At 34.8% G+C, this 18,053-nt stretch overlaps 1 protein-coding gene across 1 annotated transcript; it reads left to right on the top strand.

The window, feature by feature from the left end:
• The first annotated feature begins 210 nt into the window (after window positions 1-210).
• On the top strand, window positions 211-17,890 carry LOC133173861 (uncharacterized). The gene is made up of 19 exons (XM_061308933.1): window positions 211-236; window positions 507-590; window positions 2,376-2,465; window positions 4,351-4,492; window positions 4,590-4,698; window positions 4,981-5,035; window positions 6,409-6,506; window positions 9,237-9,297; window positions 12,796-12,948; window positions 13,064-13,092; window positions 13,196-13,617; window positions 13,745-14,973; window positions 15,124-15,235; window positions 15,336-15,682; window positions 15,765-15,908; window positions 16,564-16,726; window positions 16,869-16,972; window positions 17,086-17,169; window positions 17,361-17,890. The coding sequence occupies exons 1-19, from the start codon at window positions 234-236 to the stop codon at window positions 17,502-17,504; spliced, it is 3,573 nt and encodes a 1,190-aa protein (XP_061164917.1). The 5' UTR covers window positions 211-233; the 3' UTR covers window positions 17,505-17,890.
• The last annotated feature ends 163 nt before the right edge of the window (window positions 17,891-18,053 follow it).

Below are 18,053 nucleotides of genomic sequence, written 5' to 3'. Positions count from 1 at the left end.
TTTTAATATGATTGATACAAACTTCCCGGTCGTTGTGTACTAATGCAATAAGACAAGGAAATTTTAATAAAAATATTTCACAAAAACATTTCCTGTAGAATGAATGGATATGTAAAGCAACTAGTCCTACTAGCAAATGGAAGGTATTTACCATTTCTTGTGTGTATGTCTAAAAAGTACCCAAGCAAGTTTCTAAGGATCCATTTATCTTGTTGTACATGTGCCTCCATTGAATGGTAAGTAGATGTTATGTACTTTTTAAACCAAAAGGGACTTTCATGGGAATGCCTGCATTAGAAAGTATTATTTGTATATACTAGAAGTCATTAACTATGTAAATAATCAGTGTAACAGAATGCGATAAACTTTAACACGATAGATATAGGTAGTATCATATTTATATGTGTCAGTTCGACTGACTAATTGTTGTTATGGCTTGGTGAACTTGAGGGTACAGGTATAAGTATAATGTACATTCAGCATTCTACCTATAGCAGTCTTTTCAGATGGAGTCCTTTGACTATCATGTCGTTGGAACTGTCCACAATTTTGGTGTCTTTAAAAATTCCGGAAAGAAGGTGATATTACAGGTGAGTTTGCTTCCTTGTGTAGCAAATTTGATAAAATGTTTGAAAAATTAATATATTGTAATTTACTAAGTTATTTTTAAAGTAAAAAACACGTACACCTCAGAAGGTATATTGAGATGATATGCTTATTTTCACCTTTTGACACAATAAAAACAAAACGGGATTTTTCATAACTGCACTGACCATGTAAATGCATGATCTTTAAAGAAATTAAGTGACAGTAAATTTTGATTTCAATAACATGTATTTCAGTACTGACCTTATATTTGAAGCATGCCTAAAATTAATTAGTAGGTCTTTTGGATACAATAAGATAGGGAGGAAATGTGCCTTTTTCCTGAATTGTAACAGGTGCTCGTGTTTGTGTTTTTGCTAAATAATCAGTGGAATGATTAAAATCTAGGGACCGAAGTAGAATATTAGAAGCTGTAGTAACTTCCTTGTTTTTAGTAAAGCTTTGGATTTACTGTAATACTTGTATATCATGATCTGATAGAAAAAAAAGTGTCACAAATGTGTCCTGAATATCATTGTCTGGTGTAAAAGGAAAATGAATTTTACTCCATGGAAATTGGCATTTACAAATACTAGTAATTGTCGATACGTTTGAGTAATGCAAATACAACCATTGCAAGATGTGTCATTAATTTGAAAAGGTTATTGGCTAAATCATTTCAGATCAAGTATCTTAAAAATTGCATAATACATAAGTATGTTTAATTGTACCTTGATCAGATAAGTCATGAATTTTTTCATTGTTTTTTTTTAATTATATACAGGCTCGTAGTATACGAGGGTGGATGGGGGTTCCCTTTTCCTGAGAATAGTCTTTTGCTATGGTTTTAATATGTAAATTTTGATTTGAATGCTCCCCCACACCCCACCCCACTTTTTGCTGCTGTATGTTCCAGCATTTAAAGAAAAAAATGTACCGAAAAGATGGAGAAAGCCCCCCTCTCCTCCTACACTCCTACATGAAGAAGGATTTTAGAGTTTTGTCAGTTTACCAGTTTACTTCTTTTTTCGGAGCCCCCCCCCCTCCCCCTTTGAAAACAGCTGCTACGGGCCAGATATATACACCATCCCGTAAGATCTCATGAATGTTCAATTCTATGTTCATTTAATAATTCCAGTCTATGCCATCTTAGACTTGATTCTATTCATGACTTATTAAGAAAATAATTTCTTATCATTACGGTTATTATTATTTTATACGATGCATTTTCCTTGAGCGAAGTAGTAAGATTGTGTCTAAATAGTCAAAAAATTCAACGAAACACAAACACTTTTATATGTACAACGTGTAGGTCAAAGACTATCAAAGTATGATTTCTTTGTTTTTAATTGAACGCTGTTGATGCGGATAAAAGATTTTTATTATCTACGATACATAATAGCATGCATGTATTATATTATTTTATAATTAATACTATATAATTATTATAATGTAAAGCTGAATGCATATGAAATATTAGTCGGGGTTATTTTCCTAGTTCAGGCTCCGGGGCCATAAAACTTAGATGATCTCACTTTTGATCTCAGCCTCACTTTTCCCTTATACATTCCTTTAGTAAAAGTGAGATTGAGATCAAAAGTGAGCTCATCTAAGTTTTATGGCCCCGGAGCCAGGTCTACTTTCCAAAACCGCCAAAATAAATTCTTAGTAAAAATAGCACATTAAAATACATAACCTTGAATTTAAAACAGAGAAAGACACAAGGAAGAAAGTGTTTACATACTTTTAGTTATTTATGTACATGTATATTAAAAATTGATTTCTTGTAGATTGACTTCAAGACAAACAAAGTCAGTCTTATCAAGAGAGGGGCTATACAATACAAATGTGACTTCGACGATCTCTCATACGACTCCGAGGTAAAGTATATAAATGATTAGTCATGCCTTAAAGCAAAGTGTTTTTAATATGGGTAGGGTTTTTTTTTTTTTTTTTTGGGGGGGGGGGTCTTGTGAAAGACATACGTGCCAGCAAATTCAAGGGGCATTGTCCAAATGACCTATACTGAGAGTTGTAGCACACACTCTGATAAATACCGTTCCGATGACCTTAGTTCAATGTCATTTCACACCCCAGGCTCCGGGGCCATAAAACTTAGATGAGCTCACTTTTGATCTCAATCTCACTTTTACTAAAGGAATGTATAAGGGAAAAGTGAGACTGAGATCAAAAGTGAGATCATCTAAGTTTTATGGCCCCGGAGCCTGGTCATGAGCTATACCATCCAAGGTCATCGTGGTGAATGTTTCAAAAGTAAAGAAATATATGATCTCCCATGATTTGTAGTTGGATACGATTTTTATGCAATGAGTTGTGTGTTTTTTTTATTCTCAAGCCTTGGCGAGGGGATAAAAACACACAACGAGTTGGATAAAAATCATATCCAGCTACAAATCATGGGGGATTCTTTTTATCCCATGTTTTATGTATCACTATCAATATTTTACACTGTTTTTTTTTATAGGCATTCACTTTATTTTACTTCATCACTTTCATGAAAAAATATTCAATGAGTGAAATCCACGAAGATATTTAACCAGATATTTGGGTCACAAATATTACATCTGTCTCATATGTGTTATGCAAAAGGCGTTTAGTCAGATGTGTATGATATTAATAACTAGTGCTAATTGTAACGGGAACCGTTACAGATGTTCCCCAAACGGCTCCCCAATCCCTTGTGATGCCCCATTCCCTACAAGCTTCAATAAATTAGACAATACTTTTGTAATATAGATGGACACTTTATTTTTAAGGGTATTTCATTGGAAAACTACTCCGATATAGCCATATGGGTATGAGCCAATCTAATAGCTACATTTTTTACATTAATTATCTTATAGTGTTTCACAATACATACATTTGTTTTAAATATTAAAGAATTTAATTGAAAAATAAGAGAGATGTAACCCTTTAAGTATTAGCCAATCAAAATTCAGCATACGCGCATGCATGGCCTTGCATTCAATTTTGATAGTATCATAATGTAGGAGCTCTATGTGCCTATCCATGTCTTAAATTTCATCCTGTTTTGTTAAAAACCAAGGGAGTTAAAGACATTTAAAGTTTCAACCAATCAGTTTGCAGCACACCTGCATGCGTGTGTTTTCAAGAAATTTCCTATATAACATGTTGTAGCACCTTATAATATATACTTATATTCTAAATTTCAAAGTATTTTGTCAAAAAACAAGGAAATTATTGAGATTTTTGTATCAGCCAATCAGAGAAAAGCGCACATGCATGCGCGTGAGTTCACGCTAATTTGACCATGTTGTCTTATCTAGACTACTAATATATCTTTATATTTTGAGTTTCAAAGCAATTGATCAAGAAATATAAAAGTTACGGCTTCATCAAGTATATCAGTCATTTCACTCATTGCACGCGCGCGCACGTGCATGCATGTGCGCGCAAAATGACCTTTGTTCCACACACCTACACAACATGCCTATTAACCCTAAAAAGGTTTCATGTCAATCGGATGAGTGGTTCTATGAGAACACTCCCGGACAAAAAAGTACCGGAGAAGAAAGTAGAAAAAAAGAATAATAATAATAATAATAATAATAATAATAAGAAACAGAGTAAAAACAATATGTTCCCAAACTTCGTTTGGGGAACATAATTATGTATTTCCTTTACAAGAAAAGTACAAGCCGTGACTATAACGAATAATTTCCTTATATAAGTCATGATTGCATATATTTTTTTACTTTTATTGTCCTCATCTCTTCCTTTAAGGAAGGAGTACTGTTCTGTATAAAAGTTGGCGGGAAGCAGATTGAACTCACGGCCGAAAATCTCGAGGAAAAGACAGCAATATGTCGCCTGTTAAGCATCGTGCAGTGCAATGCTGCAGATTTAGTCAAACGAGAATTAAGAGGTAGGCTGAGATTCAAAAGTTAGACTATTTAGTATAATATCAACTTTACATTCAGAGATTACCATCTTCAATTGTTATGGTACCTTACCATTCACAGGGAGTTCAGGGGGATTTACAGACGATGTGGTCCGGACCAGAACGACTTCCGTAATTAAGGAGGGGGTGTTGGAGAAGAAGGGCAACGCCACCATTCAGCTGTGGGCAAAGTTAGTGAGCTCTCACAAAACTGGGTCCAAAATGATAATGATCTTACAAGTGCTTCTGTTTATTTTCATAGGAAGTCTTCCTTCATTTTAAGTAAATATGAAATACTGACGTAAAATACATATTTTAAAAAAAAGCCTGTATATGCTAGTAAACTGCACATTAAATATGTAAAGTAAATATGATTTGTAAAATAAATATTAAACATGCAAAGTAAATAATAAATATGTAAATAATGAATATATGATGTAGAAATGATAAATAAAGAAAACTGATTATTTTAGGAGAAAAGTGAAGGTGACTCCAGGGATGTTTTCCTATTTTAAAACTGACGAACAGGTACATGTTATTCAAAAGGAAACCTATGATACAGTTTATATTCATTTACTCCTTCCTTTAAACAGGGAAAATTACCTACTTAAATCATTGCTAATTTATATGAAGCTGTAGAGCAAAGGGTTCTCAAAATACAGATCAGAAACATGTGAAGTGGATAAGTAAAAACTAGTTGACCTTTGACCAGGAAATAGACAGTCATCTGATTATCATGCCCAACCTTTGTCATTTAATCAAAGTGTTCCCAAGATGTATATTGGAAACCATTTCCTAGCAATATTCCTTGTTTATTATAGCTAACCTACTTTAAGTTTGATGAGTATCAAGGACTCGGCAGTATACTAATCAGGAATTATTTTAACGATTATAGCAGAAAATTAACCATGTGATCCAAGTCCTTTGACCTTTAAATCTGAAAATAAAAAGTAACCATTTGCTTACCATGAAAAGTGAAGATAACGAACAGTGATCAATCTCAAAAAAGTCCATTTACAAAGTATGGGCAGAGCCAACACGGACATTTGAAAACAGAGGTGGGATCAGGTGCCATGGAGGAGTAAGCATCCCCTGCCAACCGGTCACACCCGCCGTGTGCTCCTTGTCATGATTTGACCAATCTATTAATAGAGATTGTTCAGATAATTTGATAAGGGATTATAAAGCGTAAACTGACCCAAACCAGGTTATCCTCGAATAATTTGGCCAAGAATTAGTGTCATTCCTAAAATATATATATATATATATATATATATATATATATATATATATATATATATATATATATATATATATATATATATATATATATATAGTTTAATTAAAGACTATCAAGCAAAGATTTTGAAGATATTGCATGAAATTCATTTGATGTGGAAAATAACGTAACTTTTAACATTGGTTTAAAATTCATTATGGGTAATGTTTACAGTAACAGTAAAAAATATATTGCAATAGGGTTCTCATCCGACGGGATGAAGAGTTCAAAAGAACTGGGGGGGGGGGGGGATTAAATGTAGATGAATAAAACTCGCGAAAAGGTACAGATATTTCTGTAAAACTGCAGACAGGTACATTGAATTCAATAGATACATATGTAGTGAAATAAAACTGACGAACGGGTAGAAGTGATGAATATATAAATGTGTTTTGATAACAAGTCAGGCAAAAAGATGAGGTAATGTGGGTAGTTCAGTGATACATAGAAACTTTCTGGTGATGAAGAATGATTTTCTAGATTTTAAAAATTCATTGACTAATGAAATGGCCATAAAATAAATTAAATAATGCATGAATTCTTGAATAGCCCTTTCTCATCATTTGATATCTAATCATGGTATGGAAATGTATTATTATTTTTTTTTGTTGGAATTTTTCAGTCTGCTTTAAATGTCGTTCCATTGAAACCAAACCAGTACCACGTGAAGAGTGTGGGCAACTCCGGGTTTAATGTCATCTTCCCCAAAAGGACGTACTAGTAAGAATCAATATAATAAAGTTTGAGCTCTGTGATTTTTAGCTCACCTGAGCTGAAAGCTCAAGTGAGCTTTTCTGATCACCCGTTGTCCGTCGTCCGTCCGTCCGTCTGTAAACTTTTCACATTTTCAACTTCTTCTCAAGAACCACTGGGCCAATTTTAACCAAACTTGGTACAAAGTATCCCTGGGTAAAGGGGAGTTTAAATTGTTAAAATAAAGGGCCAAGTCCCCTTACAAGGGGAGATAATCAAGAAAAGACAAAAATAGGGTGGGGTCATTAAAAAATCTTCTACTCAAGAACCACTGGGCCAGAAAAGCTGAAACTTATGTGGAAGCATCCTTGGATAGTGTAGATTCTAAATTGTTAAAATCATGACCCCCGGGGGTAGGGCGGGGCCACAATAGGGAATCCAAGTTTTACATTGAAATATATAGGAAAAATCTTTAAAAATCTTCTTCTCAAGAACCACTGGGCCAGAAAAGCTGAAACTTATGTGGAAGCATCCTTGGATAGTGTAGATTTTAAATAGTTAAAATCATGACCTCCGGGGGTAGGGCGGGGGAAAATAGGGAATCCAAGTTTTACATTAAAATATATAGGAAAAATCTTTAAAAATCTTCTTCTCAAGAACCATTGGGCCAGAAAAGCTGAAACTTATATGAAAGCATCCTTGGGTAGTGTAGATTCTAAATTGTTAAAATCATGACCCCCGGGGGTAGGGCGGGGCCACAATAGGGAATCCAAGTTTTACATTGAAATATATAGGAAAAATCTTTAAAAATCTTTTTCTCAAGAACCACTGGGCCAGAAAAGCTGATACTTATGTGGAAGCATTCTGGGGTAGTGTAGATTTTAAATTGTTAAAATCATGACCCCCGGGGGTAGGGCGGGGCCACAATAGGGAATCCAAGTTTTACATTGACAAATAGAGGAAAAATCTTTAAAAATCTTCTTCTCAAGAACCACTGGGCCAGAAAAGCTGAAACTTATGTGGAAGCATTCTTGGATAGTGTAGATTCTAAATTGTTAAAATCATGACCCCCGGGGGTAGGGCGGGGCCACAATAGGGAATCCAAGTTTTACATTGAAATATATAGGAAAAATCTTTAAAAATCTTCTTCTCAAGAACCACTGGGCCAGAAAAGCTGAAACTTATGTGGAAGCATTCTGGGGTAGTGTAGATTTTAAATTGTTAAAATCATGACCCCCGGGGGTAGGGCGGGGCCACAATAGGGAATCCAAGTTTTACATTGAAATATATAGGAAAAATCTTTAAAAATCTTCTTCTCAAGAACCACTGGGCCAGAAAAGCTGAAACTTATATGAAAGCATCCTTGGGTAGTGTAAATTCTAAATTGTTAAAATCATGACCCCCGGGGGTAGGGCGGGGCCACAATAGGGAATCCAAGTTTTACATTGAAATATATAGGAAAAATCTTTAAAAATCTTCTTCTCAAGAACCACTGGGCCAGAAAAGCTGAAACTTATATGAAAGCATCCTTGGGTAGTGTAAATTCTAAATTGTTAAAATCATGATCCCCGGGGGTAGGGCGGGGCCACAATAGGGAATCCAAGTTTTACATTGAAATATATAGGAAAAATCTTTAAAAATCTTTTTCTCAAGAACCACTTTGCCAGAAAAGCTGATACTTATGTGGAAGCATTCTGGGGTAGTGTAGATTTTAAATAGTTAAAATCATGACCCCCGGGGGTAGGGCGGGGCCACAATAGGGAATCCAAGTTTTACATTGAAATATATAGGAAAAATCTTTAAAAATCTTCTTCTCAAGAACCACTGGGCCAGAAAAGCTGATACTTATGTGGAAGCATCCTTGGATAGTGTAGATTCTAAATTGTTAAAATCATGACCCCCGGGGGTAGGGCGGGGCCACAATAGGGAATCCAAGTTTTACATTGAAATATATAGGAAAAATCTTTAAAAATCTTCTTCTCAAGAACCACTGGGCCAGAAAAGCTGAAACTTATGTGGAAGCATCCTTGGATAGTGTAGATTTTAAATTGTTAAAATCATGACCCCCGGGGGTAGGGCGGGGCCACAATAGGGAATCCAAGTTTTACATTGAAATATATAGGAAAAATCTTTAAAAATCTTCTTCTCAAGAACCACAGGGCCAGAAAAGCTGAAACTTATGTGGAAGCATCCTTGGGTAGTGTAGATTCTAATTTATTGAAATCATGACCCCCGGGGGTAGGGCGGGGCCACAATAGGTATTATAAGGGGGGGGGAATCTGGTGAAGAACAGCATGGCCAAAGTTACTCAGGTGAGCGATGTGGCCCATGGGCCTCTTGTTTATCCAAAATACTTCTATTCTTATATGTCTATTGATGTCAATGTTTAAAAAAATGTAATGGTCAACACAAATAGTTGAAGAAAAATTATGGTAAGAATATCAAAACACGAGACATAATTTATATGTATGAATTTGTCTTATTTCATTTTTTATCTCCCGCCATTCAAATGGTCTAGTATCACCATGATAAATATACTATAAAAATATCTATATTTGATATATATGTATACAATGTTTTCTATGGTTATAAAGCAAAATAATATGAAGTAAAAATTGCAGAGTTCAATTATAATTGCCACAAATAACAGTAATTTTTTATCACCGTGTAAATGCATTATTTACACAAGCAAAAGTTTTACTTTTTTATAAAAGTAAACTGAATGGAAATCTTTAATATTTCTTGCTTCATTTACAGTTTCCGATTAACTTCTTCCAATGCACCCAGTTCACAGACAGAAAGGAACGAATGGATCCGTGTAATATATCTTTCATTATTTCTTTTTAGAAAATATTGTTTTTGAAATAGTGGGGGAAATATTCAATCCTTTTCATACCATTTCATTCAATTATAAACCAGTTTCAGCATTTCTCGCCACATTTCTTTTAAATATTCCTGAAGGATTTGTTGTATGCCAATGTCGTCGACTGATATCATTTTTTTTTTCAAATTAAAATAAGTACATATCTATAAATACATGTAGTCATACATGTACTTATTTTAATTTTTAAAAAAGGATAATAAGTAAACGACAAGAAGTTAAAGGTAAAATTCTAATGATGACTTGACTAAGGGTGTGGGTGGTGGCAAGCAATAGGAAAGAAAAGGTTACGATAATGCCCAAGTCTGGCCCTTCTTTTGACACTTTATTTCAAATATTATAGTTAGGGAATAAAAAATAGACCTAGTTCAAAGCGGCACTGATTTTGATTCGTGGCATTTATGAGAGTGATTTATGAGAATTTCCCTGACTTCCTGTCTAGTGGATTTTCATCACATTTGTTATGCTTTTTACTTGATAAACACAGAGGATTAACCAGTCAGAGATTTCATTGCGCTGGACATTTACAATTGCTGGATCGGCTAACTGGTGTTATGTAGTTTGGGAAGCAAAATTTTGAACAATGAAAATTGCAAGAATGAGGAAATTCAAAGAGTAAACTAATTCCTGATTTCCGATAACCTTTGTGTACTGGTATGGCATATCTTACAACAACAGCAATAAAACAAACAAACAAATTACACACACACACAAAAAAAACAACACAGACTAGATCGAAAACTTCTAAATTATAGCAATTAGTTATGTTTTTTTCACCTGCATCCGACTTCCAGGTAAACATAATATGTTTTTCTACTAAAAAAGATCAAGAAATTCAAAATTAATACCAACTGGTTGTGTTTATTTAAAACCGGCTTCTCTTACTGCGTTCGGCTAGGAGTCTGTATCATTTAATCATTGCATCATATAATAAAACAATTATTGCTGTTTTTTAACGAATACGATGATTTAGCCACCCTCTGAGTACAATATTCACCCGGCCTTTCGGGCTTGGTGAATATTTTACTCCTCAGGTCGCTTTATTATCGTATTGACATCAAACAGCAATAATTGTACTTGTATATGAATGAATGATTTCTAGCTCTCTGATTGGCTAAATTAAAATTCTATAAATCATAAAAAGTTATTTTTCAAATGCACCTGACCTTCCACGTGAACATAACATTTGATTTTTTTCGATTATTGGACTGAAAATAAAGTGGGAACTTCCAAACTGATACATTTGACGTTATGTTCGTTTTTGATGTTCAGTGAGATCCCACTTCTCTCAATGCTTGAATAACGCACGTTAGAAACAGTGGAATGAAATATGTGGAGATAAAGAACAGTATTCAAGCTCAAAAGTCCATTTAACAATACAAAATAGGAGCAGAGCAAACACGGACCTCCAAAACATCAGAGGTGGGATCAAGTGCCATGGAGGAGTGAGCATCTCCTGCCGACCGGTCACACCCCGTGTGCTCCTTGTCATGATCGGGAAATAACGGAAAAATCTGTCGACATTTCAGTGTGAAAATGACGGCCTAACAATTAGTATAAAAAACGTCAGTCAGCATTTGACTCAGTGATAAATTGTATTTGCTGACAAGGTCATTGTATCGACCATAGAACTTACGAAATGATGACTTTAAACGAGACTGCTGATATTCCTGTTTCATCAACTTGTTTGTCAATGATTTTACCTCGTTTTAGAAATTGTTCATACGTAGAGCATGCTCTTGCGTATCGAATCAACTGAGAGACATTAACCCCATATGCAGGTGATAAGCATATAAGAACACCAGCTATGCATTTTCTAATTGAAAAATTGATCAACAAATATAATTTAGGATAAAAAATGTAGGTATCCGGGTATTTCACGAAAATTGGATCTTTTTTATGCTTATACATTATTTTAGTTTTTCTCTTTACTTCAATTGTTATATGATACATACTGTAAAAAGCTTGTGCTATCATTAATAGACATCAAATATTGCGTCTAATTTCATATCATGCTAATAAGCATTGGTATCTAATACTAGATTAAAGGAAATTCGATTTCTCTAATTTTTTAATCTTTTATGGGGTACATATCAACTTTTTACAAGTCCGTTCTAAGACCTCAAAGAACCATTTAACATATTGAGATGCATAAAATGAAAATTGTTGCATGAAAGATCTCAATTTCAAGGTTTATTTTGAGACTTTTTAAATAAAATAATAAATTTAAGAGTTATCCTTTCTGGCTGAGAATCGGATATCCTTAAAAAATATGTAATTCCTGTCTTGACTATATATTGCAATGGAGAACATTAGATGTTCATATTTATCACAAATATGCGTGTGACCTGTAGGGATGTAGTATTCTTGCCCCAAAATCAATTCATAAATTATAAAGTCACTTGCAGAAAAAATGCATTATTTTTTTCTCTGGTCTATAGCTCTCAAATGGAGTCTTATTGGAAATTTATACTTGACACAAAGATTGCTTATGACTAAAGAGAGTGTGTTGATCTGACTTAAGATCATTTTTGCAAGTTCAAGGATAGTGGAAAAAATTTCAAAGTCGTATTCAGTCTATATCTTTCTAATATGGAAAACATTGGAAGTACATACTTCACAAAAATATTACTTATATCCTGAAAAGGTTTCCTAGTCTTTACCCAATGCTTTTCCGGGAAGTTCAAGGGCACTGACAGAAGTATAAAATTTGTACCCAGTTCATTATTTTCTAACAGATAAGTATTAGAGGTTCAAACAAAGATTATTTGTGAGTTGAAATATGTCACAACCTTGACCCCATGTCAACAAATTCAAGGGTCACCGGGAAAAGGTGTAAAATTCCTACCAGGTTAGGTAGACAATTTTCTGATGGAGAAACATTGGAGGTCCATAACTCACTATAAGATTACATATGACCATAGGATGTGTCATTTTTTAACCAAGGTCGTTTAGGCAAGGTCACATAATCTTACAACATACGCACAAACTGCGTCATCGACAGAAATAAAAAAAAAATGAAAAGTGTTTTAAACAATAGAGAATAATTAACAAGAAGTTATCGAGCGATGTTAATTTGTTATTTAGGGTGCAAATCTACATCTGCAATATTGATTTCTGGTCAAATTATTTGCACATCAACTTAAGATTGGATGACACCATAGCTATTTATAGAATGACATGTTATCTTACGGATCTCTTGTTTTTCATTCATGAGACTAAAGAGTCACGATAGATCCAAATATCGTCATTTACAAAAAGCAATTGCTGATTGGTCGAACGATATCAATCAACTCCAATCACAACTCGAGAAAAAATCCCAATGTATACCAATATATATATATATGCAAGTTGTAGGCATGGTCTTCTTAAGCTTCTTCAATACACATCAGTACTATTGCATCACATAAGGTCTATACATGTACTTATTTGTAGGCCTTTACAACAGCATGTCAGGAGAAGAGACGAACAGTGATAGATTTTGAGTTCTCTGGTCTAGAACCAACACATCAACCAAACAATAAGTTTATATTAAGTGTAGGTTCATTAAGCCAATCAGACGACTCACTGTATGACCAAGTTTATGCGGTAAGACATCTTGAATAGTAACTAGAGCATATACGCGGGATGATATTTAATTAATTTCATTTTCTGTGTAAAAATTTTTCCTGTTCTTCAGATTTTGATTCATTTTATATTTTAGGAAGAAGGAGTAAAAAGTACAGAAATCCAGTAAGCAGACAATAATTCAATAAAATGAATTTAGTGTCATTGCATGGAATATCAAAACGTACACATACATGTACCTGTAAGTTGTGCCATTTTTTTGTTCTAGTACAGAATCTGAAACCCAAACTGAGGAAGAAGCGAGGCTTTCTACAGTCCCTAAAACAGAAATCTTGAAATGTGTCACCAAAGACAGACCTAAAAAGAATTCTGAGAAGCAACCTTTGGTCGCTGTAAAGTCTATAATAACTGAGGAGAGTGAACAAGAGAGAAACGAGCAGGTTACAGCCAATCAAGATGTAACAGAATCAGAAAATGTACCTATTGTGAACGATTTATACGACGTCGTGAAAGACATTCGTTACTCCTCATCAGAAGATAATTTAAGTGAGGGCCACGAGGAGATGGTCTGCCCAGAAGGGGATTATGCTTATCCAGAGGAAGGACTCCGCAACCCACAGAAAGGGTCTGATGAGACTGAGGCAGCGTGTCCTACATATGAAGACATAACAGAAGAAACAAAACCTTCAGGTATTAAATATACATGTATATATGTATATTCATACAAGAAACTATTCAAAATAATGAGTATTTGTATACTTTGAAGCAATATCAGTTCCAGTTTCAAATAGTGTATTTACATACATATATTTACCAGAGTTAAAAACTGCACAAGAAATAAAAGATGATTACCCAGAAACAGCGCTTTACTCAGAAGTGAGAAAAATATCACAGGACGCAGACAGTGGGAATCGTTCTGATGTAAGCAGTGATGAGAAGGAACTGAAAGAATCTCCAGTGTATGCACAGTCATTGAAAAGGAAGCAACATCCAAGAAGAGATTCCCTTAAACAGCGTGAAGTTCTTCCACCACCTCCCCCTCCACCCATGTCACCTATTCCTTTACAACCTCCATCCAAGGTGGTTACAGAATCACATAATGAAGACAAAAACCAAGAACGAAAGCCACGTAAGAAATCTTTAATTAGACCCCCTTCTCAACCTCCGCCTCCCCCTTCTTCAAAAGACCGTCAATCGACGTCATCAGGAACTTCAGACTTGTCTAGATCGTCTGCATCAGACAATATAGAACCACAGAAAACAGGTGCTGATTTACCTCCTACCCAGCTTACTCCACCCAAAGATCGCCAATCAACATCATCATTTTCCTCTGACTTGTCTCAGTCATCAGCGGAAAAATCAGCAATATCCTCAGAAGTAGAGCAAGAAGAGTCTGCTGATACATCCGCGTCCGAGTCTCCTAAGGATCGTTTGTCTTTCTCACAGTTCATTATATCTTCATTATCCGATTTTTCTCTTGCGAGTGAACTAGAATCATCTGCTATCTTGTCTTCTGCCAACAGTAAGCAAGTATCTCTGGACCGTGATGAGCAAACGTCAGTTGTAAACAATGAACCGAAATCTGTTGAAACCAACGAGTCTACGTCCATTGTCAACAAAGAACAGACACCAATTACCAACACCGATTCTTCATCTGTTGACAACAGTGATCCTTTATTTGATACTAAACTTGAGACTGCTGAGACCAATAACCAGGAGTCTTTGGTTAACAGTGAAGAAATGTCTGTTGATAAAGACGAGTCGATACCTGTATGTAATGAGGACAATGAGGCTACCTCTGTTGACAACAGGGATCTCGTGTCAACAGAAACAGGTGACCAACGCTTCAGCATACCAGTGCATCCACTCCCTCAGTGGCCCCCTCCATCAGAGAATGATTCCTTACCTCCACAACAACCTTCTCATATTCCAGTACCACCACCCCCTCCATCTATCCCACACGCACCACCGCCTCCACCAGCACCTACGACAAAGAGACCAACGAAACTAAGAACATTGCACTGGTCGAAGCTTAGCAAATCGCAGGCAAGTCTTAAAATTTGTAAATTTCATTGTATGAGACAAATAATGGAGATGCGTGATGCCAAGATACAATGTAAATAGAAAACGATTTATCCTTCGGAACCATAAGGATTTTGTAAAATATATAATAAATCATAGAACTTATCATTGAAGGTAAAATCATCTTTTTGGAAACATGCCAACGACCGCAAAAGTAATATTAATACTGAAATGATACTACATCACTTTTCTGTTGTGGACGATAGCCAACAACAACTAAAATCAGGTAACTCTGTCCCTCTCTCTCTCTCTCCCTCACCTTTCTCCCTTTTTCACACAAAGAAATCTAATATCGTAACAAACTATTTCAAACATTTTTTTAACAGAACAAACATTTCCCGGAACGAAATTGTTGTTAGATGCTACCAGAGCAAGAAACCTTGGAATTATTCTTACCGGTCTGAAGGCAGAGGGTGCGCGCCATATTCGCGAAGTTCTCAATTCGGTAACCGAAGATGAATACTTTCCAGCGGAAAAACTGACCACGATACGTCGTTATCAACCGACATCAGACGACATCGAATTGTTCAAACTTTATTCTGATAAAAAGTCAACGTTGGATCCAGTGGACAGATTTATGTGTGAACTATGTGAAATAGAATGTATTGGCACTCGTCTAGATTTTATCCTCTTGCTTTGGGACTTTCCACGCCAGCTGAAATGTACAAATGAAGTAAGATATATAATTAATGAATAATTTTATATTTAAAGGCAAAATAGATAAGTAAGTTAACTTTTGGTTTTCCTTTATAAAGTCTATAGAAGAACTATCTCAGGCATGTTCTGACTTGAAGACAAACACGCACCTTGTCCAGTTGATGGAGTACATTCTCGCCATTGGTAACTACATGAATAATGACCACAAAAATCATGGATTTCCTGTTACCTCTCTAAAGATGGTAAGAAAGGGGCACATTTCTGATAAAGCTGAACCATTTTATTTTATTTAGTTATGATCTTTTCATTAATTAATTGATTTACTGCACATAAACTTCTGCTTTCTGCATATACTAGTGGTATATTTTTGCAGAATTTATTTTCGCGACAAGGAAACCTTTTCGATAATATATTAATCCTAATTGAACAATAAGTGAATGAAAACTGATTTTGTTTAGGAAACGTAAATGAACAATAATTACAATAAAGTTTTCGAGAAGTCGCTCTGATTTCTTGAAGTATCATAATTAAAATAAATTAATCTTTATTGTTGCCTCTATGTTTTTTGTTTGTTTATCCCTTTGAGAATTTTTTACTCGTATGAGACGCCAACACTTGCAGGTGGAGGGCTGCAAATTTAAACCTGTACACTTACGACCATTGAGCAATGAAGGATCTTTTTCGTGCTAGCACCTACTGCGACACTGGGTCTCGGTTTAAACGGTCTCATCCGAAGGACCGGTCTCCACGTCCTCCAGTGGGATTCGTGCCTGCGACGTAAGGATCAGCTCCTTACTCCACTAGAGCAAACGCTCTAACCACTGCACCACGCGGGCGACGTTGCATATTTGTTTATGAATGACGGTTTTTTTTTTACTCATCATTTTTTTTATATAGTTTATGGACATGAGAGGCAAGACAACAGATTTTACCTTCTCGCATTTTCTTGTGGAGCTATTGGAGGAAAAGGATCCGGAAGTCATTAAATGGATCCAGACAATGGACAGCGTAACCAAATGTAAAAATATCAATATCAAGGCCCTAGTCGTCGAGATAGACGGTAAAATGCTAGAATAATGACACTTTAAAATATAACACATTGAATACTTCAGCTATTTCGACTCAAAGATGGAATTAATTTGAGCAAAGATTTATACAATGATCAGATCTGATAATATAGCATCTGAATACTGCATTTGTAGTGTTAAAGAGCGATCTAACAAAACTGAAAAAGAACTTGAAGACTTTGAAGTCTAAAATAAAGAAACCAAATGAAATGGAGACTGAATTCCTTCACAAGGCACAGGTGCACTATTTTATATTTAAGTCACATTCAAGACAAGTTTCAAAATCTCACATAATTCAGTTGTAATCAAAATTCTATATATTAAATAATGTGTCATATTTTTCTCTTCATAGCTATTACTAGTGGACTTTGAAAGCAGCATGCATGCATTGGAAAAAGAGAGCACGCGTATCCAGGCTACTTATCGCCACCTTTTGGTAAAAAATCATATTATCCAGTGTGTACATAGTAAATTTAAATGTAAATTAAATGTATTTCAAAAATGTTATTTACATACATGCATATTCCTTAATGATTTGGTAAATCTCATTTAGTAAAACACGGTCTTCAAACTATTGATACTATAAACGGTTTAAATGCAAATTGTGGTGATTTTGTTTTACTATAGGAATATTTCGGAGAGTCGGCGAGCGTTCCTTCGAATGAACTCTTTTCTGTTCTGTCGGACTTTGCACAAAAATTCAGAAAGTCGGTGGACGACATCGAGAGAAGAAAGCGGTACCAAGCTCTTCGTCAAAACAGTTTACTTTGAAGTTTTAGCTTTTTTTCAAAGTATTAAAAAGACAAACTTTAAATAGAAAGATGAAAAAATCGTTTAAAAAGGAATGCTTTATATTTTCTTCATTTGTTTGTATTTCTTTGAGAAAAGTCTGAACCCTGTACCATCTTTGTAAAACATAGGTTTTATTTTCTTTCACAAAGCATGTCAGTTGGTGGTTTTTTTTATTTTATTTTCGTGATCGAGACACTTGTGTAATGGGAGTGAAGAGCTCTTACCCTTCTATATCAAATTCACAGAAGAGAGGGCTTCCTTTTTCACGTCATTTTGTCGAATTATTTATCAATAAAAAAAATTTTCATTCCAATATTGCATCCAACTTCAGATATTTGTATACACACAAACACACACACACACCCTCCACCTTCACCCCCATATATATATATATATATATATATATATATATATATATATATATATATATATATATATATATATATATATATATATATATATATATATATATAAAGTTTATATGCATGGAGGTGAATGTGTGTGTGAGCGGGTGTGTGCAATGTAATA

Source organism: Saccostrea echinata, unplaced genomic scaffold (genome assembly GCF_033153115.1).
Source record: "Saccostrea echinata isolate AGI-Se365-2 ecotype Australia unplaced genomic scaffold, CSIRO_AGI_Sech_v1 ptg000056l, whole genome shotgun sequence".
NCBI lineage: Eukaryota > Metazoa > Mollusca > Bivalvia > Ostreida > Ostreidae > Saccostrea > Saccostrea echinata.
Note: the sequence above shows the minus strand (reverse complement) of the source record. Positions and strands in the feature narration are given on the sequence as shown.